Raw genomic sequence first — 22,464 nt, 5'->3', positions numbered from 1 at the left:
CTAACCTCCTTGTTCCAATAAGAACAATTACTTAGGTGCACCATTTCTTATTGGAACCCTCCGTGAAGTCCTGCCTGAAATACTCCTTGATGTAAAGCCACCCCCTTTGTTGATTTTAGCTCCCTGAAGCCAACCCTGTAAGCCATGTCGTCAGTCGCCCCTCCCTCCGTCAGAGCAATGGCAGACAATAGTTCCGCGCCTTTTTTCTGTGCGGACGCCATACCAAGGCAAGCATGGAGGCCGCTCAGCTCACTTTGGCAATTAGGAGCACATTAAACACCACACGCATTATCCAGCAGTATATGTAGCACCAGAACCTGGCAAAGCGATACCGAGTGAGGAGGCGACGTCAGCGCGGTGACGTGAGTGATGAGGACATGGACACAGATTTCTCTGAAAGCATGGGCCCTGCCAATGCATGCATCATGGTGCTAATGGGGCAGGTTCATGCGGTGGAACGCCGATTCTGGGCCCGGGAAACAAGCACAGACTGGTGGGACCGCACAGTGTTGCGGGTCTGGGACGATTCCCAGTGGCTGCGAAACTTTCGCATGTGTAAGGTCCCTTTCATGGAACTTTGTGACTTGCTTTCCCCTGCCCTGAAATGCATGAATACCAAGATGAGAGCAGCCCTCACAGTTGAGAAGCGAGTGGCGATAGCCCCGTGGAAGCTTGCAAGGCCAGACAGCTACCGGTCAGTTGGGAATCAATTTGGAGTGGGCAAATCTACTGTGGGGGCTGCTGTGATGCAAGTAGCCCACGCAATCAAAGATCTGCTGATATCAAGGGTAGTGACCCTGGGAAATGTGCAGGCCATAGTGGATGGCTTTGCTGCAATGGGATTCCCTAACTGTGGTGGGGCCATAGACGGAACCCATATCCCTATCTTGGCACCGGAGCACCAAGCCGGCGAGTACATAAACCGCAAGGGGTACTTTTCGATAGTGCTGCAAGCTCTGGTGGATCACAAGGGACGTTTCACCAGCATCAACGTGGGATGGCCGGGAAAGGTACATGACGCTCGCATCTTCAGGAACTCTGGTCTGTTTCAAAAGCTGCAGGAAGGGACTTTATTCCCAGACCAGAAAATAACTGTTGGGGATGTTGAAATGCCTATATGTATCCTTGGGGACCCAGCCTACCCCTTAATGCCATGGCTCATGAAGCCGTACACAGGCAGCCTGGACAGTAGTCAGGAGCTGTTCAACTACAGGCTGAGCAAGTGCAGAATGGTGGTAGAATGTGCATTTGGACGTTTAAAGGCACGCTGGCGCAGTTTACTGACTCGCTTAGACCTCAGCGAAACCAATATTCCCACTGTTATTACTGCTTGCTGTGCGCTCCGCAATATCTGTGAGAGTAAGGGGGAGACGTTTATGGCGGGGTGGGAGGTTGAGGCAAATCGCCTGGCTGCTGGTTACGCGCAGCCAGACACCAGGGCGGTTAGAAGAGCACAGGAGGGCGCGGTACACATCAGAGAAGCTTTGAAAACCAGTTTCATGACTGGCCAGGCTACGGTGTGAAAGTTCTGTTTGTTTCTCCTTGATGAAATCCCCCGCCCCTTGGTTCACTCTACTTCCCTGTAAGCTAACCACCCGCCCCTCCTCCCTTCAATCACCGCTTGCAGAGGCAATAAAGTCATTGTTGCTTCACATTCATGCATTCTTTATTCATTCATCGCACAAATAGGGGGATGACTACCAAGGTAGCCCAGGAGGGGTGGTGGAGGAGGGAAGGAAAATGCCACACAGCACTTTAAGCACAGCACTTTAAAAGTTCACAACTTTAAAATTTATTGAATGACAGCCTTCTTTTTTTTGGGCAATCCTCTGTGGTGGAGTGGCTGGTTGGCCGGAGGCCCCCCCACCGCGTTCTTGGGCGTCTGGGTGTGGAGGCTATGGAACTTGGGGAGGAGGGCGGTTGATTACACAGGGGCTGTAGCGGCAGTCTGTGCTCCAGCTGCCTTTGCTGCAGCTCAACCATACACTGGAGCATACTGGTTTGGTTCTCCAGCAGCCTCAGCATTGAATCCTGCCTCCTCTCATCATGCTGCCGCCACATTTGAGCTTCAGCTCTGTCTTCAGCCCGCCACTTACTCTCTTCAGCCCGCCACCTCTCCTCCCGGTCATTTTGTGCTTTCCTGCACTCTGACATTATTTGCCTCCACGCATTCGTCTGTGCTCTGTCAGTGCGGGAGGACAGCATGAGCTCAGAGAACATTTCATCTCGAGTGCGTTTTTTTTTCTTTCTAATCTTCACTGACCTCTGGGAAGGAGAAGATCCTGTGATCATTGAAACACATGCAGCTGGTGGAGAAAAAAAAAGGGACAGCGGTATTTAAAAAGACACATTTTATAAAACAGTGGCTACACTCTTTCAGGGTAAACCTTGCTGTTAACATTACATACATAGCACATGTGCTTTTGTTACAAGGTCGCATTTTGCCTCCACCCACCGCGTGGCAACCCCCTCAACCCTCCCCCCTCCCCGTGGCTAACAGCGGGGAACATTTCTGTTTAGCCACAGGCAAACAGCCTAGGAGGAACGGGCTCCTCTGAGTGTCCCCTGAAGAAAAGCACTCTATTTCAACCAGGTGACCATGAATTATATCTCACTCTCCTGAGGATAAACACAGAGAGATAAAGAACGGATGTTGTTTGAACGCCAGCAAACATACACTGCAATGCTTTGTTCTACAATGATTCCCGAGTACGTGTTACTGGCCTGGAGTGGTAAAGTGTCCTACCATGAAGGACGCAATAAGGCTGCCCTCCCCAGAAACCTTTTGCAAAGGCTTTGGGAGTACATCCAGGAGAGCCGCAAATGCCAGGGCAAAGCAATCCTTTCACATGCTTGCTTTTAAACCATGTATAGTATTTTTAAAAGGTACACTCACCGGAGGTCCCTTCTCCGCCTGCCGGGTCCAGGAAGCAGCCTTGGGCGGGTTCAGGGGGTACTGGCTCCAGGTCCAGGGTGAGAAACAGTACCTGGCCGTCAGGAAAACCGGTTTCTCCGCTTGCTTGCTGTGAGCTATCTACAACTTCCTCCTCCTCATCATCATCTTCTTCGTCCCCAAAACCTGCTTCCATGTTGCCTCCATCTCCATTGAAGGAGTCAAACAACACAGCTGGGGTAGTGGTGGCTGAACCCCCTAAAATGGTATGCAGCTCATCATAGAAGCGGCATGTTTGGGGCTCTGACCTGGAAGGGCCATTCGCCTCTCTGGTTTTCTGGTAGGCTTGCCTCAGCTCCTTAAGTTTCACGTGGCACTGCTTCGGGTCCCTGTTATGGCCTCTGTCCTTCATGCCCTGGGAGATTTTGACAAAGGTTTTGGCATTTCGAAAACTGGAACGGAGTTCTGATAGCATGGATTCCTCTCCCCAAACAGCGATCAGATCCCGTACCTCCCATTTGGTCCATGCTGGTGCTCTTTTGCGATTCTGGGACTCCATCATGGTCACCTCTGCTGATGAGCTCTGCATGGTCACCTGCAGCTTGCCACGCTGGCCAAACAGGAAATGAGATTCAAAAGTTTGCGGTTCTTTTCCTGTCTACCTGGCCAGTGCATCTGAGTTGAGAGTGCTGTCCAGCGCGGTCACAATGGAGCACTCTGGGATAGCTCCCAGAGGCCAATACCGTCGAATTGTGTCCACAGTACCCCAAATTCGAGCCGGCAAGGCCGATTTAAGCGCTAATCCACTTGTCAGGGGTGGAGTAAGGAAATCGATTTTAAGAGCCCTTTAAGTCGAAATAAAGGGCTTCATCGTGTGGACGGGTGCAGGTTTACATCGATTTAACACTGCTAAATTCAACCTAAAGTCCTAGTGTAGACCAGGGCTTGCAGATCAGGACCTCAGTTAAGAGCAGATATTTAGAGAGTGAACCCTTGGCATCCGTAGCACCGAATGACATGGAACCGGAGAGGAGGTGGGTGAAAGAAAGAAGCTGCGGAAGAAATGGGCATCCTTCAAAATGCAGGATTAGAAAGTCCGTCTGCAGTGCTAGTTCCAAGGCACAAAGGTTAGCCCAAAAGACATCCAGGCAGTTGCAAAGCTCCCAGCATAGCCTGCATTTCACCCTATCCCTGCAAATGTTCACCCAGTCTTCAGCTCCCCAGCAGGGACTCCAATAACCCTGACTTTTGTTTCCCTCGCTTTAAAAAGGTGGTATGTCTTAGCTGAAACTTTGCTTTGCACAAGGGATCGGCAAACTGCATCATGTTATTCACATCGGCTCTTTGGTTATTTTTATCCTGAAAGATTCATTCAGAAGGTGCTGGGATTTATCCCAGAACACACAAGTCAATATCCATATGAATCAGTAAATAACACACCTATGATCATTTCCCACCGCCTACCTAGGGTTGCCAACCTTCCAGGATTGGCCTGGAGTCCCCAGGAATTAAAGGTTAGTCTTTAATTAAAGACTAACTTCATGTGATGAAATCTCCAGGAATACATCCAACCAAAACTGGTAACCCTACCCCACCCACCTCCTCCACCTCGGCAAGATAAAGTCAAAGCAAAGGAACTGACACGGTCTGCATGCTTCTTGTACAAGGATTAAAAGTTTCAGGCGACTAGAATGACTTCTGTGACTTGGAATACTAATGAGGGCTCTACTGTTCCTCGACAGGTTGACAACCAAATGAAGAGTCTGTGCATCACTAAGAATGACACAAGCCAAGAATCTTTACACTTTCCAGAGTCTGCTCCAGGAGGGCTGCTTCTAACTGAGCTGCTGGAAGAGAGAAATGCTAACCCTTTCTCCTAAAACTATTCTCTCTTTTGGACGACCTTCATGACGCTGCGGCCTTCCCACAACAGGGTCTCAGAACAATTTCTCTGGCTGGGTTTTTATAAGGTCACCTATCACCAGCCATAAGAACACCTAATGATTTAGAATGACCTCCTGAGGTCCCTTCCAATCCTGATATTCTATGATTCGGGTGAGACTGTGTCATTACTATACGGAGGTGTGGCAAGAATACGTTCATCTCTCCAATGCCAAGGCAAAGTTAGTAGCCTGAAGCTGAGGTTAATGGACTCAGGGCTTCTGAAGACCAAGCTACTTTTTTGGGGTATGTCTCCACAGCAGCTGGGAGAGTGCTTCCCGGTGCAGACAGAGACTAAAAATAGCATTGTGACCACAATTGAATGGGAGGAAGCCTGAGCTAGTTGGCCTGACCGCCAGAGTACCTATGGGGGTGGCTAGTCCAACCTGCTTGCCATGCATTTGTGGCTATGTTGCTATTTTTAGCATGTTAATTTAAGAACAGCTAGTGCATGCTTGCCCACCCACGCTGGGAAGCACGCTCCCAGCTGTTGTTTTAAATACGGATTTAGGAGCCTAACTTTCAGCACCCATTTTCTAAAATCTTGGCCTGAGTAGATCCGGATGAAGGCAGGGCCTTTTTTGTCACCTGCCAGACTGGATCTATGTTGCTATTTCTACTCTGAAGAGAAGTGTCCCTTCCACAGATGTGGCAGCTGCAGCAGCCATTAGCTTAGCACAGCTAGGGGCTAAGAGTTTGCCGACAGCTATAACAGCCCAAATAATCCCACCCACAGCCAGAGACTTGGGTGAGAAGCCTTCATTTAGGTAAGGCTGATCAGGTCCCATGCGTTAATTGAACACACAGTACAGACCAGATTCTCCGGAAGGAAATATCTCTTGGTCAGTCAGTGACCTGTGTTCTATTCTGGGCAGAAACCACCATGTCCAGCTGGGGAATTTGCAAGGTGGGAAAACTGGAATATACACAAAACTCCCAGGAGTCAGACCTCAAAGGATTTTGCAATGGCAAATGTTTGACTCAGCAAAGAATAAGGGGTATACCAGAGCCTGTGGGAAACAAGAGCCTTACCCCTCCCCTCAAGAAAATATGCAATTGTCGTACAGCCAGTTTCCAAGACAGGGAGCATAACCCGAATGGAAGCTAAATATCAACAGCCTTCCCGATTTAGCAGAGTACAACAACTTTTTCCCAAATGAGCATGGAGCATGTGAGCTGTCAGAGAGAATATTCCCGGTGTTACGCCACCTCAGGAAATGACAAATTCATTTCTTTGTCTGTCATTTGCCTCAGGTAGGACACCACTGTTTATTTGCCCTGAGAGAAAGCACCCAGTGTCTGCATAATCTGCTCCCCCTGAATAAGTGAAACTCCCATAGACTTGAAGGGAAGCAGAATCAGGCCAATGCTGTGTGCTTTGAAAATCTTGCTCTTGTCTCTGCTCAGAAATTCAGTTCAAGTCAGTTTAATTAACCAAGATGTCAGAGTCAGTAAGTGCACTAGTTATCTAATTACATCTAAATCACAATGCTTGGAAGAGTGGTTCTACTCTGAAAAGTGACTCTACAAACACCATGTGGTGATCCATGCCTGCTGTCTCCGTAACAAATGGGCACAGTTTACAAGTACAAAGATTGTCCTTTCCTAACTGCCAATGCAGCATATTCAACCTGGGCTCATAGTCAAGCTGGGTTCCTTCCTTACCATGTGTTATTTGCAAAATCTGCCCTCAGGGACACCTGTGCCACCACATTCCCTTCAGTGGGTTTGCAGAGGTGTATCTAACTGGAACTATTTGTGAAGGATGCACGAGGAGAAATGGAATCCATCTTAGTTGTGAAGAAGCACTCTGAGCACAGCTAAATAGTCCAGTCCGTAAGCAGTTGGTTTGCTACTGTTAAAATTCTAACACTTCATGACAATTTTGCACAGGTGAAATATAAATGAATAACTAATAATTTATTTGGACTTTGTATTTGTTCTCCAGACTGAATAATGCGTATTTCCAACAGCGGGTGAACATGGGCTGTGGCAACATTTGTGACACAGCCATGTCTATTCACCTCATCCCTATTTATTCCACCTTTATTTATAGATGTCTAGATTCCAAGGCAGAAGGGACCATTGTGATCATCTAGTCTCAGCCCCTGCAGAGCACAGGCCAGAGACCTGCCCCAATGTCATTCCTAGAGCAGAGCTTTTCGGAAAACATCCCATTTCGATTTAAAAATTAATCAGTGAAGGAGAATCCACCACGACCTTTGGTAAATTGTTCCAATGGTTAATTACTCTCGCTGTTAAAAATTTACACTTTATTTCCAGTCTGAATTTGCCTAGTTTCAGTTTCCAGTCACTTGATCAGGTTAGACCTTTCTCTACTAGACTGAAGAGCCCATTATTAAATATTTGTTCCCCATGTAGATACTTGCAGATTGTCATCAAATCACCACTTAACCTTCTCTTTGTTATGCTAAATAGATCGAGCTCTTTGAGTCTATCACTATAAGGCAGGATTTTCTAATCCTTTAATCATTCTCATGGCTCTTCTTTGAACCCTCTCCAATTTATCAGGAGAGGGTTCTTCTTGAATTGTGGGAACCAGAACTGGACACATTATTCCAGCAGTGGTATCACAAGTGCCAAATACAGAGGTAAAATAACCTCTCTACTCCTACTCAAGATCTCCCCTGTTTATGCATCCCAGGATCTCATTAGCCCTTTTGGCCACAGCTTCACACTAGGAGCTCACGTTCAGCTGATTAGCCACCATGACATCCAAAACTTTTTCAAGGTCACTGCTTCTCAGGATAGGGTCCCCCATCCTGTAAGTGCAGTCTACATTCTTTGTTCATAAACAAATAATACATTTACATGTAGCCACATTAAAAAAGTGGAGTTTGCTTGTGCCCAGTTTACCAAGAGATCCAGATCGCTCTGAATCAGTGACCTGCCTCTGTCACCATTAGATTAGAGTCGGTCAGTAGTTCACACGCTCATTACGGTAACCACTGCTCTCCTACAAGAGACTGCACTGAGCACCTTGCCAGACAAATACAAATGAAATAACTTAGGTTCCCTCCCATCTGGTGCAACCCACATTAATCCAACATGAGCCACTGAGCTAAGGGGAACTAGGTCTAGCCACTAGACAAGGGACAAAGATCCACACTGGATTAGTGTGGGTTACACATTAGGAATTCATTGACCAGAAAAAAGTCATGGCTGCCGTGAAAGAAGGAAAGCTATGAAAGGAAATGTACGTACTTTAACCAAGGCGATCTTCCAACGGGCTACATACAATATGAGCACTAGCAACAGCTCTTCTTACCTCACACGAATATACGCAATCATTTTCTATTCTATTCCAGGAAAAAATGCACTGGAATTGAACAAATAAATCAGTTAATTTCTCCAATTACTATCCTCCTGCTGCTTTAAATTTAATGGGATTAACGGACCCTTTAGAGAGCAAAAAAAGGTTCCTAATAAACATTATACCCCGACTGTAGGACTAAAGACTTTGCTCAAATTCCATAATAACCCACAGCAGCTGCCAGAGAGTTTTCCACCGCAACAACTAAACGGTTTTCAAAAGCTCAACATGCTTCTTAAAAGAGCATTTTTGCACAAAAAACACTAATTCAGTAGCTTTGCAAGGATTTAAATAAGAAACCTGAAAATGACAAACCCCGAGAACGTACACATCAGGGTACATATAACGTAGGGTGTGTTGTAACACTGGAATTATAGGTGCTTTTAATACACATTTTGGTACCATACTACCTTGTGTTGTAACCCACTAACAGCTAGCCAGGCTGGGCCCAGTCATGACTTGGCTGAGTAATTGAGCTCATTCTAGTGTCCAAAAAATGTAACTTTTTTTCCCCATTCACTTTAATGAAAATCAAAAAGCATTAAAGGTCCCAATCCTGCAGAGTCCGGAGCATCCTTCCATAAATGCAGTTCAGCTAACCTTGCTAGGAGGAGGTAATTATTTCATGAGCTATGAACGCTCATGTGTGATCCACTGTCTGAGAGTTGAAATCCTTGCTGAAGGAGAATCTCTGTGGTCCCTATTAAAGCCCTTTACAAGATGTCATAAAAATAAAGGGAAGGCTAACCACCTTTAAATCCCTCCTGGCCAGAGGAAAAAACCCTTTCACCTGTAAAGGGTTAAGAAGCTAAAGATAACCTCGCTGGCACCTGACCAAAATGACCAATGAGGAGACAAGATACTTTCAAAGTGGGGGGGAAACAAAGGGTTCTCTGTCTGTGTGTTGCTTTTGCTGAGACCAGAGCAGGAATGCAGGTCAGAACTCCTGTAAAGGGCTAATAAGCAATCTAGTTAGATATGTGTTAGATTCTGTTTTGTTTAAATGGCTGAGAAAATAAGTTGTGCTGAATGGAATGTAGATTCCTGTTTTTGTGTCTTTTTGTAACTTAAGGTTTTGCCTAGAGGGATTCTCTATGTTTTGAATCTGATTACCCTGTAAGGTATTTACCATCCTGATTTTACAGAGGTGATTCTTTTACTTTTTCTTAATTTCTTTTTCCTTTGCCTCCATAGCTCTCCTGTGGGCAGCCTCTTTGGCTGTTTCCTTGGTTTCTGCCATGTTTGCCTCTCTGTTTTTAACTAACTTTACACCCGAGAGTTAGAACTAAAAACAAACAAAAAACTTGACTTTTCAAAACAAAAACAGGTTTTGCTGTAACTGGATACCTGTGTTCTCTGATCGTGATGGTCAGCCTACAGAAAAATCCTTTAACCCCCCCCCCCTCCAAAACTAACACCTTTGTCTCCAGGCAAATAGACAGAAAACCCTTCTAGTTGCTCTTAGGTAAAAAACAACTTCAAGTCTGTGAAGACTTGTGAATTTCCCTGCAGGAGGTTAACTACCCTGCCTTTAGGTAGAGAAAACTCCAACTCACAAAAGACAATTACCTTTTGTCTCTGCTCTGGTCCCCAAGCAGAGACAAAAAAAAAACCTCTAACTGCTTTCAGCTTAAAACTTGCTTTCCAGCAGCCCAAAGGAAAAAAAATATTTCCTTTTAAAATCTATGCTTCTGGTTCAAAAAAATCTCAAATTGATCTCAAAATGATTTCAAGTTAATCCCACCATCTCAAGGTTCCTTCCCCACTCTGAACTCTAGGGTATAGATGTGGGGACCTGCATGAAAACCCCCTAAGCTTATTTTTACCAGCTTAGGTTAAAACTTTCCCAAGGTACAAACTTTTTTACCTTTTGCCCCTGGACTTTATTGCTGCCACCACCAAGTGTCTAACAAATATATAACCGGGAAAGAGCCCGCTTGGAAACGTCTTTCCCCCCAAAATCCTCCCAAACCCTACACCCCCTTTCCTGGGGAAGGCTTGATAAAAATCCTCACCAATTTGCATAGGTGACCACAGACCCAAACCCTTGGATCTTAAGAACAATCAGGTTCTTAAAAGAAGAATTTTAATTAAAGAAAAAGTAAAAGAATCACCTCTGTAAAATCAGGATGATAAATATCTTACAGGGTAATCAGATTCAAAACATAGAGAATCCCTCTAGGCAAAACCTTAAGTTACAAAAAGACACAAAACCAGGAATATCCATTCCATTCAGCTCAACTTATTTTCTCAGCCATTTAAACAAAACAGAATCTAACACATATCTAACTAGATTGCTTATTAGCCCTTTACAGGAGTTCTGACCTGCATTCCTGCTCTGGTCTCAGCAAAAGCAACACACAGACAGAGAGAACCCTTTGTTTTCCCCCCCCCCCACAGCTTTGAAAGTATCTTGTCTCCTCATTGGTCATTTTGGTCAGGTGCCAGCGAGGTTATCCTAGCTTCTTAACCCTTTACAGGTGAAAGGGTTTTTTCCTCTGGCCAGGAGGGATTTAAAGGTGGTTAGCCTTCCCTTTCTTTTTATGACACAAGCAATCTGACCCAGCATGTGTATTTCTTTTGCGAATGCGAGGGAAAAACAGTCATCTGTACATCACAGCTGGGTATTCAGCTGTCATCTACATACCCTCTTGCAGTGTGAAATGGGGCTTCCACAAAGATGAACAGCCAAAAGGAAAAAAACAAACAAACAGTGTTTGGTTTCTTGGCATCTGTTCTGGTCTGTGTTACCACCACCAGCAGCAGTTATAAAAGAGTCTACAATTGATTCAGTCAATGTTCCCTTATTAAACCTAATGGCATCTAACTAGGAAGGAACTGCAAGCCCCTGAGGATTTGTGGGAGAACAATTTCTGAGATGAGAAGAGGAAAAGAAGGTGGCAGCTTTCCTCAGAACAAGACGTGATGCTTAGAGGTTTCTTTAAAGCTAGGAAACAACTGACAACAACTCAGGGCAGGCCTTTCACAAGCAAAATCTGATGGGTGACTGCATTAGAAAAGCTAGTCATAAAAAAAAGCTCTAAGTTTCCTATTTATGATAATTATACAACGAAATATTCCTCCTCCATACATGCTCCAATGAAGTCACACAGCCTTAATCGGTGAATGAGACCTAGCATTTTTCCAACTTCAGCAAGGCTCCCACCCAAATCCATATGTGATACTGGTTTTTTACCTTGTATTTAGACTATACCACACTATGCTCTGCCCACAAAGGATGAATCCAGACCTTTGTGTGGAAAAGTTTTCGGTTGAATCGCAGGCTGCTTTTCTGTGGCCAATGAGGTAAGACTTTAGCAGTGGCTTACTTTAAATTCCTTCCACTCCACGACATTGCATAATTCCTAGAGGAGTCATTATCTTAAGTTACTCAAGAGCCTTGCTGATAGGTTTTCCAAACTGGCCACTCTAGTACTGATGTGTAAGTTATCACATATTTCAAAACCACATGCTCCCAGATTACACATACTCACCATGGTCTTGTTTTCTGCCATTCATCGGTATCAGTGTAAAGCAGCAGGGCAAATCAAACAAATTACTTCATTCCTCCTGGGACAAAAGCGAATGTGAACAAAGCAGCAAGCATTTAGAAATTCAGGCAGCCATGTGTTGCTAAGTTCTTCTCCAGCTAGGAACTCCAAAAGGCTCAATGAAGTGCAACCAACAGACTTTTTCCCTAAGGCTGTGAGCATGCGCAAGACCCAGGATTTCTCAAATCCACGTCAGTGTAGCCTGAGAATGGAGGCTTCCGGGAGTGCAATGGTTTAATACATTTTCCCTGCTATAATTAGTGAAGTGCAAAGATAGATGGCTCAGGTGAAATAAGTTTCGGGATCTCCATCAAGTGCCAGGGGACATCTGTCTGTTCCACCACACCGAATGGAAATCTGCAACAAGTTGTGAAGACTAAAATCTAGGGCTCCTGGGGACTCTCCCATCCTGCAACAGCATAGGTGTTACAGAGGACTGAAGTGCATTACTACAGCAGTAGAGTGCAGGGTTGTCCCAGGCCTGGAATAGCAAGGGGGTCTCATAGGTCTGGTTTGAGGTGGAAAAGTTGTTTGGAAGATCCAGGACTGGGGAACTGCTAAATATTTGCTCTCACTCATCTGGGTTTCCATACATATGTAGCTCCACTGACCTGGCTGGAATTATTCCTGGTTTTCACCAGCGTAACAGAGCAGGTTCAGCTCCCCTATGAACTGACTCCTGTGCAAAGAGAGATAACTGTGGCGGCCGTTGTAGATCAGTTTCTTTTTCTAACTAGAGAATACAATAAAGGAAGACAATAAAATGCAGGACCGCCAAGCAGGAGCGGAATGCAAATGCTGTGGAATCCCTCCTGAATCCAGCACTAACAGCAATGGCTAGGCCAGCGCGCAACAAAAAGTCACCAGCAGCAAATGGCCCACTCTGCTTGTACATAAGCACGCACGTACGCACACGCACGCACGCGTGCTAATCAAATGGTTGAGACACCTGCCCAGCTCAACTAGACTTTGCAGAGCTGAGCACGAGGAGGGAGGATGTTGCTAGAGCAAGATTTAGAAGGAAAGCCCGGCACCCTGGGGGATGGGACTGGGATGCAGATGCGGCCATTTCCCAAGGGGATTCACAGCTGGGCGGGTTGCAGAGCTGCTCAACGACATTTTTTGGCTGAAAATAGCGTCTTCATCGAAATGGACATTTCGGCAGAAAACAGCCATTCTCGGGGAAATTTTTCAAATGTTTGAGGAGAACAGGAACACCTTTGACCCAAACGAAAGCTTTCGTTTCCATCGACAGGCGGGAGCAAGAAAACATTTTCCCGACCAGCCTTAGGGGACTGGCCAGACTCCTGCTGTTTGCTGTAGCAGCTTTGGGACATATGGCCCTCAAACTGAGTGGCCAAGAACAATAGGGACCGATTTACCGGTGCTGTTACACTGTACAGACGGCAAAGCCTGGAGATCTGTCTCCCCACAGGAAACTGGCAGTTTCGCAGCTGAGCACCCGGCAATGAACACTTACAAAACCAGGTTCAGAAGTCATATATCAGCTAACCAGAGTAGGTCCCCTTGGGTTGTTGTCTTTGTCACCCTTGGCTCCAAGAGCCAGGGCCCAGCACACAGCTCAGTAACCCTATGGCACTGCTATTTCTGGCTGCATTCTGTTTGTACGTGTACGTCTGGCTGGAGTGAAATTTTCTAGCACTGACATCCTCCTGGTGTTGTCATAGGTCACTGGCAGGGCAAAGTCTTTGCCTGCGCCAAACAGTGTTCCCAGATAAGAATTGGATGGGGGTGGGGGTGGGGTTATGTTCTGCATTGGTCCAAATAAAAGCCGGCCAAGGAAGGAGTGTTCAGGAATACAAAGCGAGAGCTCTGAATGCAATAAGCACAAAGACAGGCTTCCTGGTGCAGAAAGGGGAGAATACACCAGGGGCTTAACTCTACCATACAACTGTTGTAGCAAAAGAAAATGACAGAGCTAGTTTAGCGAGGGCCTGCTGTCCTTGCTTGGACTTGACTGATACTCCCAGAAAAAGGAAATTGTAGCTATATCCAAGAGAAAAGGATTTCTCCTTCCTCCCCTTCACATACTAGCCCTCCTGTCCTTTTTATGTTTTTAAACTAGATATGAGTCAGATCCCAACACATACTCACAGACCTCGGGGGAGTCAAAAATCTCAGCTAGAAGTTTGCAATCTGAGCCAACCACCCAACTTGGCCTTTGAAAAATAAGGCTTTTATATACTTGGCAAACTACAGCACTATTGGCAAGCTATAACCACTCCTGTATGGGGAGCAGAGAGCTAAACTGAGCTAAACCGAGAGCTAAACTCTTCACTTCAATACTTCACTTCCCAAAGCTGCTGTCCTCCACCCCAGCGATGGCTGCATTTCAGTGCTGGATGAAGTAATCCTGCAGATACTGGGCCAAGTTCTGCTTTCAATAAACCTGAGCAAGCCCTCCTGCTTCAGTGGTGCAGCCTGGGTGCAAGTGAGAAGAGAATTTGGTCTTTGTGACCCCTGGCTCTAAGAGTCTCAGTGCACATGTAGAATAGGTCCATGAAACGTACCGAGCATGTGCAAGGGTGCGCTTGTCACCCATGCATCTGAGAAGACTTCCTTTTGCACATTTTGCTCATTCCAATATTAAACACACACAAAAAAACTAAGAGCATTTCTTCGGATAACTGTGCTCATTTATTCCGCTCTCCATGGATAATTTTCAAAGTTGCTCGTAGTTTATTCCCAAACAGGAATGTAAAGAATATATCTGAAATATGCCCCAACTTTAGTCCTTATCTAATAGGTCTCATTCCAAACACGGAGGGTGGGATGGTTGTACGATGCATATTTTCTGTTGATCTAAGGCAGTGCGTGGATTTGTAAGAACTTAAAATCAACTTTAAACCCTCTAACTTTCAAGAACAGAAATTAACCTACGTGATCATTCAGGTCTACGTAACCAGTTTTGTTCCAATTCAAAAAACTTCAACGGGGCTAAAGAAGTATGTTTGCAAGTCTATCATACATCAGCATTTCAAAGAGAGGATCTAGAAATAGCCATGCAAAACAGAAGCATGGTTATTAAAACAACAGTGAACTGGAGTTAAAAACAACCCCTTGGATAACCTCATGCCCCATTGCAAAGTCATTTTCCAAAGCATGTTCTGCTGAATGTTTAAAACTCATGCAGCAATCAGGCAAAGAATGAGTCCCCAGAGATGGGTTGCTCTCCTCATCTAAGTTCAGGGCCGGAGTTTGAGAACATTCAATTCCCAGAGCTTTAGCGGTCACAGGATGGATTCAGATTTCTAAGGCTTAGTCAAAATGCACCCTCTGGGCCTGCCCATGTGAGGAGGATGGGACTGAGCCCTCTAGGATTACAGGTATTGCAGGATGTTAGGAGACATTTAGTATCCTTCGGCATAGCGTCAAAACCTGACCCTTTGCCAAGTGAGAGCACCAGTGGCTGAGGACAGGGGGAAATCAGCCCTCCATTCCGACCCCGCATCTCACACCCGAAAGCATCTAGCAGCTGTGAAGGACTGGGGGATTTGTGGGGCAGCTAAAAATCCTCAGCTGGTTTGTGGACTCTTCGTGGCAAAAGTTTGAGGGCTACTGGACCAGATAACCCAGCAGAAACATCCCTATGAAAAAAATCCCTTGGAAAGTCTCCGGGTGGTGGGGGGTGGAGGCCAGAAAAAGGAAAGGAGGGGATCTGCCTCTCCCTCACTCACAAGAGGAATCCTAGCTGCTTCCTACCCATTACAGATGGACATTGCTGCAAGTCTAGCGCCCTGGATGCCGTGCAGCTGGTGTGCGCTGCTACATGCCCTGATGATGGTTTTATGCGCCAGCCACCCACTGTGCCCCGGGAGTCGAACATTCCAAAGCCGTGATGCCAGGAAGCCCAAGCCTGTTTCCTCCTTGATAGCAACAGGCACGTGGGTGACAGCTCTATTTACACCATGTCTGGGAGACGCAGACTGCTATCTTTAAAAGGCCATAGCGGCCACGCCAGGGTGGAGACGTGGGGACAGGGAACATGGCCTGCACTAGCTGTGGGGTTGCAGGAACAACATAGGAAGTTTCTGTAAAGCACTTTAACCCCCATTTAGTGTCCGGCGATGAGCTGCTGATCAGAGGCACACACAGAACATCTGCCTCCAGTCAAGGAAATGGGCTAGAATTACAAATCCAGGACGCAGGGAACCTAGGCCCAAAAGTATCACGTTTCTGCCAACAGTGATATTGATTTTCTCCACTCAGCCTTTCTTCCATTTACCTGCACATGGTTCTGGTGACAGGGGCAGGACTGACCGCCTGGGGAAACTTGCATCCTCTGTCTGTCCACAGACAGGATACAGGCTGGACTGCGGACAAGTTGCCCACCACAACGGTCCCTGCCAAGATGCCTCAGCCCAGGACGAACAGACCCACCCATAGCAGAAAGAGGCCTCCAGGGCCCACTCTCGAGTCCTGGATCTCTCTACAACGGTGCCAATGCAGTGCCAGCTGAGAAAGCGGTGTGTGAGATGTGGAAATTAGGAACTAGGCAGACTCCTGCCCTTCCTGCACCCATCCCACACAGCCCAACGGCGATCAGTTGGCGACAACCCTCATCACTGCTGACCGGCTGTGCCTGGAACCAGAGGCCAAACGGCCCCACCCCGCCCTGCATTTTCCCATAATACGTAGGTTTACCGGCCACTGAAACTACTGCCCCGCAGTGGCAGATGGCACAGTCCACGTCCGCGCCAGCGCCAAGAACCTGCTGGCAGGAAAGGGAGCTTTTAGCGCTGGCATAAGTCTCAGGGATGGTACAACGGCGTGGGTGAGGCAGGCCAGTCGGAGCAGCAAAGGAGCCCCCACACCTCGGGAGGGCGTGAATGCTACTGCAGAAGCAAGAGGTGAATGCCAAGAATGTCCCGTCCCTTTATGGCCCAGAAGCGAAAGCAAAGGGTAAAGCACGGTTCGGTTCAGCCTAGCCCTGGGAGGGAAAGCCACCATGTGCCCACTCAGAGATCCTTCACTCCTGGACTCTCCCCACCAGCCACAGTACGTCTTACAGTGTGCCGGGGGGGGGGGAAGAATTAAGTCATTCCCTGCAGCTGGCCTTACCCCACTACCCTGCAAATTCCCACACTGACGACAGGCAACTGTCTTTCCCCAAACCAGAGGGAGATGGCTTAACCCCAACTCCTAGATCGACGGTACCAACCCTGTGATAAAGCGTTACTCCTTTTCCAGTGTACTAACTTGATTAGACAGTTACTCGCTGCCTGCCCACACATGCATTAGACTGGTAACACTCACAGATCAGGCATGTAAGCAGGGTCTTAGGCACTGCGGAGATAGTGATTTATAAGGGATTTAGTCACTTGCAGGTTTACACACACCATGCAGTCATTTAGGTCACGATCATTCTTGACACACGGCTGCTCTGACTTCAGCATATGCCTGCTCTCGCTGGGCAATCTGCTCTAATTACTGGGGAGCAGAGGAAAGAGAAGGGAGCCGTAATGCCGGGTGATATGATAAAGAAAAACACTAGCAGGCTTTACACAATTCTCAGCTTAATGTGAGACAGAGCTTTAATTGATAAAACAGGTTTGCACGAATAAATGAACGCTTTCCATGAATCAGTGCTGCCCACGTTTGAGGCAGGCTTATGTTCTGAAAGCAAACTTCCCTCTGACTGCCCTGCATGTTCGGAGCTCAGCCCATGTTTCAAGAGGAACCCCCAGAGCTCCGGTGTTGGGAGGTAGAAGCATTGCAGTGCACATTGAAAGGGGAATTCTTTGAATTTGACTATTTAAAAAAAGGAATAAAAATCCAGTTTCCTTAAAATAGTATCTAATCCTAGAAATGTCCTGTAATACATTCCTTTAAGAAAACATTTAAGAGTTTTTCTTGCTCCTCCATGGGTCTTTTCCACAAGGGATAATTGACTAAGGCCTTGATCCTTCAAACAAACACTCATGCACATGATAACGTGACATAGGAGAGTAGCTCCACTGGGCCAAATTCTGCTTAGTTAAACCAGTGTAAATGCAGAATAATGCCACTGAATTCTCTGGGCCTACAGCAGTATGAAACTGGAGTAGTGAAGAGCAGAATCTAGCTGGTTGAGTTCAATAGGTGCAAAGTTACTCATGTGCTTAATCGTTTGGGTAGTTCCTATGTTCTCCTGCCTTGTCAGAAGGTCCCGATTCTGAAAACGATTAAGAGGAGATAATGGATGGAAAATAGAGCAAGACAAGCTGAGGAGCTGTACAAGAGAGGAGATTCTAAAAAAAAGTGTATTCCAGTAGCTAAACAACTGACATCACAATTCTTGAACCATTTTGGCATTGTGAAGGCTCAAGATGGTACAATTTTAACCACAGAAGAAAGACAGTCTGTTGGATGGAACCTCTCCAGGCTGTGCTTAACCAGCCAGAACCACTAACACACATTGAGAGAGGAGAAGAGATAGCAGACTTGCCTAGATCATTGGAAATAATCACCTTTGAGGAAGTAACTAAAGCTACAAACCAACCATAGAGTTGTAAAGCACCAGGATATAACAACATAGATGGTTGAAATGTTAAAAGCTGGTGTCAAAGTGATGGTGAATTACATAAATGATCATAAATGCACAGGTTGTACAGAATGGTTTGGGGAAAGTAGAACTGTACTAAAGACTGAGGAAGAAGAGGTCTGTAAACTTCCTAAAAAAGGGGGACCAGCTTCTTTGTGAACAGTGACAGAGTTGCCAATTTTGGTTGGACGTATTCCTGGAGGTTTCATCACATGACAATCTTTAATTCTTGGAGACTCCAGGACAATCCTGGATGGTTGGTAACCCTAATGACACTCCTGTGTGTTCCTGGAAAAGTATTTTGCATTATCATTTAAAATAGGATGAAAATTGATGCTGATCAAGTACTCAGGGAAGAACTGGCTGGATTTTGATCAGGTGGGTTGTATTCAGACCAGATTTGAGAAGACTCAATGAGAAAGACTTAGAATACCAGCAAAAGATGGTTTTTAACTTTGTTGATTTTATGAAAATGTTTCCACTGAGAAGCCTTCTGGAAGATCCTGAGACACTATGGAATTCCAGCAAAGAGGTTAATTAGATAAAAGCTTTGTAGGACAAGTCCCTGTGCTGTATGAGGACAGAGAGCAGACACACTGAGTGATTTAAGATGGTTACTGGTCCAAGGCAAGATTGCGTACTATCCCCTCTTCGCTTCTGCACTGTTACAGACTTTGTGATGAGAAGAGTGATGGCTGCTGCAGAAAACTCTGGCATTGTTTGAGCAAGAGAAGTGTGAGACTTCGATTTTGCAGATATTTTTATACTGACAACTTGGATGGAATGAAGACTCTTTATGAACATAAAAGCCAAAGAAGCCACAATGGGACTTCATATCTGTATTGAGAAGAACAAGATCATGGAGATAGGAGAGAGTGCTGTCAAACAACAATGGATGTGTGATTGATGGAGAAGCATATGAAAGATTTGATGACTTAGTCCATCTTGGAAGTACAATATCTGCTAACAGCAGCTCACTAAAGTAGTGAAGGCAAGACTTGACAAAGCCAGTGGATCATTTTCCCATTTGTCAGACATCTGGAAGAGTAGAAAGATACATCGATGTACTAAAATGAGATTGTACAATGCTATTGTCTTCCCAATACTACTGTATACCTCGGAAACATGTCAGATGGTGGAAGTACATAAAAAGGAAGCTGAATGCAGCTTTGTTTAAGAAACACCTTGGGAGTTCAAAGGAGAGATTGTGTAACCCACGTGGAAGTGTTGTACCACACAGGTCAGTGGACTGCAGATTCAGTAATCGGACAGAGACAGCTACAGTGGTTTGGCCATGCCATCCGGCTACCATGTGGCACAAGCACCAGGTATGTCTTACACAGGATCTCATTTGGAGAGGGGAAGAGAAGACATGGAGGACAAAGAATGACCTATCAGAGGATGATCGAAAAGGATATTACCATCATGGGGACAACTTACGATGGGATAAAACATCTTGCTCCGGATAGACAAGACTGGGGGGGAAAATGGGCTGCCTCAAGCGCCCTGGGGCATGGGAAATTCTAGAGTTAAACCAGATGCTTCAGAGGATGATGCAAGAAACCCACAGCAGTAGATGCTGGATAATCTGCTCCCCCCACACTAGATCTCATCCTGATTTCTAATAATTAGTGATTGGCTTATGTCCTGAGTCACAAGCTTTAATATCCCGGCCAACATTTTTATTGTCATTATGACATTCTGAATATTCTTGCTATTTATATATTCAATCCCTTTTTGAATCTTTTTAATTCTGGACTTCAACAACTTCCTGTGGGAGTGTGTTCCACAGTCTAATTACGCATGGTGAGACCTAGTATATCAGTTTTGAATTTCCCAACTTTGTGTTTCACCAGATGTCCTGCTCTTCTTGATTTAGAATGCAAGAAGAAGGGAAGTTCCTGATCTACCTTCAAGACCATTCATCATCTCACATAATCTTATTCTGCCCTGCCTCTTGTTCATGTTCTTTCAAAGATGAAAAGTTTGGGATTATTTAATCTCTCTTCAAATGAGAGCTTTTCTAGGCCTTTGATATGTTCCAAAGGTAAAATAAGATGCTCTCCAGAAGTATTTGTCTGAGCCCTGGGAACGGATCCTCTCTGGTTGGGAGCCATACATGGAGTGACTATGACACAATCTCATTAAACTCCTCTCTTCAATTAGGGGAGATGATAACAAGGGACTCCTGGAAGCTGCCTCCAGCATCTCTGTTATTGGCACTTCCTTCTGCAAAATCCTCCTAGTGCATTGGCAAAAGCCAGGCCAGCTCATTCATCTCAAGTCTCCATACTATGCACAACATTATTCTGAGTCTAATTTCAGCTCTCCAGATATGTTGTTAATGTAATGCTGTTTTCAGTGCCTGGGAAAAGGCATCCAGCCAGTCTCAAGAGGTGCTGAGTCCCTTCCGCTTCTATTGACATCACTTAGAGTTGTGAGCGTCCAGCTCTGTTGGAAACCAGTTCTGAAGTTCTGTGTCCGTAGAACTGATACACCGCATGGATCACACGTGTCTCTCCACAATGCCCAATTCCTGACTTGAGGGGGATGTGGGCACCTCTAGGCACAAAGGAGTGGTACTGCCTCTGTTTATGCCTATTCAGCACTCTCCCCGGAGATCCTATTACAATGTTGACACTTGTGCATAAGGAACCAGACCGAGACCCCCCAAACGGCCATCCCAAGTCAACCACTCCCCATCACCTCTGAACCAGGCCACATGCAAACCAACAACTGTGTGTGCACTGGTGATGGAGGCATCCATACGGATCCCCTGAGCCACCCCCTCACCCTTAGCGGATTGGCCATCAACAGTAAACCAGCCCTCCATTCCTCAGAAACATTGGGCAACGCACTAGGAGACGTGCAATGAACTGGGGTTCAGATTTTGCAAAATGGAGGCCGGACGTTAGACTCCTGTGTGCCTATAAAAGAATGTAAATAAGTGGCCTGAAAGAGCTGAGTATTCAGCAGCTCCTGCAGTCTTCAGCAGGAGTTGTGAGCACTAGGCACAACTGAAAAATTAGGCTATTTATTTGAGGAGCCTAAATATGGATTTAGGAGCCTGATGTCAGGTCCCTCGTTTTTGAAAAACCTTGGCTGCATGTATATGTAAGAGGACTGTCGTCCCCTTACTAACGTTCGGGGGAAGGGGCGTTGGCTAGGTCCCAGTACTACAAGAATGGGGAGAGGCCAGTGCTCCAGGTCAGCCTGATTGACAGGGTTAATCAGGGAGTCAGGAGGCCAGGGTGGGTCCTGTCCTCCGTGTGAGCTGGAATTGCCTAGGTCAGACAGAGTGGGGCCGAGCTAAGGAGAGACCCGGGGCCCAAGCTGAGCTGGGGAGCAGAGCTGGGCCAGCCAGAGGGGCCAGAAAAGCCGTCCAGGACGCAGGTCAGAGCTGGGAGCAGAGTCACGGAAGCAGCCCACAGAGCAGACCTGGCCTGGGAGCAGGGCTCAAGCCACAGAGCCAGAGGGGCCAGAGCAGCAGCCCGGGGGCTGGAGGCAGAGCAGCAGCCGCCGTGCTGAGGCAGAGTGGAGCCAGAGCTCGAACAGTGGAGCTGGGGCTGGAGCAGTCTGGAGCCGGGTGCGGTGAGCAACTGGGGCCAGCCAAGGGGGGACCCTGGGCAAAGTGCCCAGTGCAGAGAGACACCCCCAGCCAAGGGTCCTTGGAGGCCAGACTGGGAGTGGGATCTTAACCCAACAGGGGGCGGACACTGTGAAGAAGGGTCTCACCGCCCAAAGCCCAGAGGTGTGTGGCCACCACCATTGCAAGCATCCAACCCGCAGCATCCCTGTAGCACAGCCAGGGCCTGGGCAGGGGCCACAGGCTGTGAACTGCCCTGACATTCCAGAGACGCTGTTTGTGATGTTCCCTGCCACAGAGCGGGGTGATGTGTTTCCTTTCACCTTTCCTATTTTTCCTTATTCTTTTTTTTTTTTAATTAATTGTTGATTAAATAACTTGCATTTGCTTTAAATTGTATGTAATGATCAGTGGGTCAGGGAGGTGCCCAGTGCAGAGAGAGCACCCCGGAGTGGGGACACCCTAGCCCCTGTCCTAGGTGACCGCAGCAGGGTTGGGGGTCGAGCCCCCCAGAAATCCTGGGCCCAGCCTTGTTGGGGTTACGAGGACTCTGCCAGACAGGAGAGTGGAAGGGGAGTTCTCAAGGGCAGGGAGGCCTCTGGGTAAAGGAAGTGG

General features: G+C 46.6%; 2 protein-coding genes across 3 annotated transcripts in view; both read right to left on the bottom strand.

The window, feature by feature from the left end:
- P3H2 (prolyl 3-hydroxylase 2) overlaps positions 1 to 22,464 on the bottom strand; it is a 126,220-nt gene that overhangs the window by 92,974 nt on the left and 10,782 nt on the right. The window lies entirely within an intron of this gene.
- LOC140917050 (uncharacterized) lies at positions 1,681 to 7,419 on the bottom strand. The gene is made up of 2 exons (XM_073359046.1): positions 2,897 to 7,419; positions 1,681 to 2,306 (listed from the first exon to the last, which is right to left on the bottom strand). The coding sequence occupies exons 1-2, from the start codon at positions 3,480 to 3,482 to the stop codon at positions 1,786 to 1,788; spliced, it is 1,107 nt and encodes a 368-aa protein (XP_073215147.1). The 5' UTR covers positions 3,483 to 7,419; the 3' UTR covers positions 1,681 to 1,785.

This window comes from Lepidochelys kempii, chromosome 9 (assembly GCF_965140265.1).
Source record: "Lepidochelys kempii isolate rLepKem1 chromosome 9, rLepKem1.hap2, whole genome shotgun sequence".
In the NCBI taxonomy this organism is placed as follows: Eukaryota; Metazoa; Chordata; order Testudines; family Cheloniidae; genus Lepidochelys; species Lepidochelys kempii.
This window is presented reverse-complemented; position numbering and strand designations above follow the sequence as displayed.

Excerpts from the sequence above, each read along its gene's own strand:
- LOC140917050 (XM_073359046.1), bottom strand. The coding sequence starts at position 3,482 with ATGCAGAGCTCATCAGCAGAGGTGACCATGATGGAGTCCCAGAATCGC. Across the intron at positions 2,307-2,896 it reads AGGCGGAGAAGGGACCTCCG|CTGCATGTGTTTCAATGATC; the intron begins GTGAGTGTACCT and ends TTTCTCCACCAG.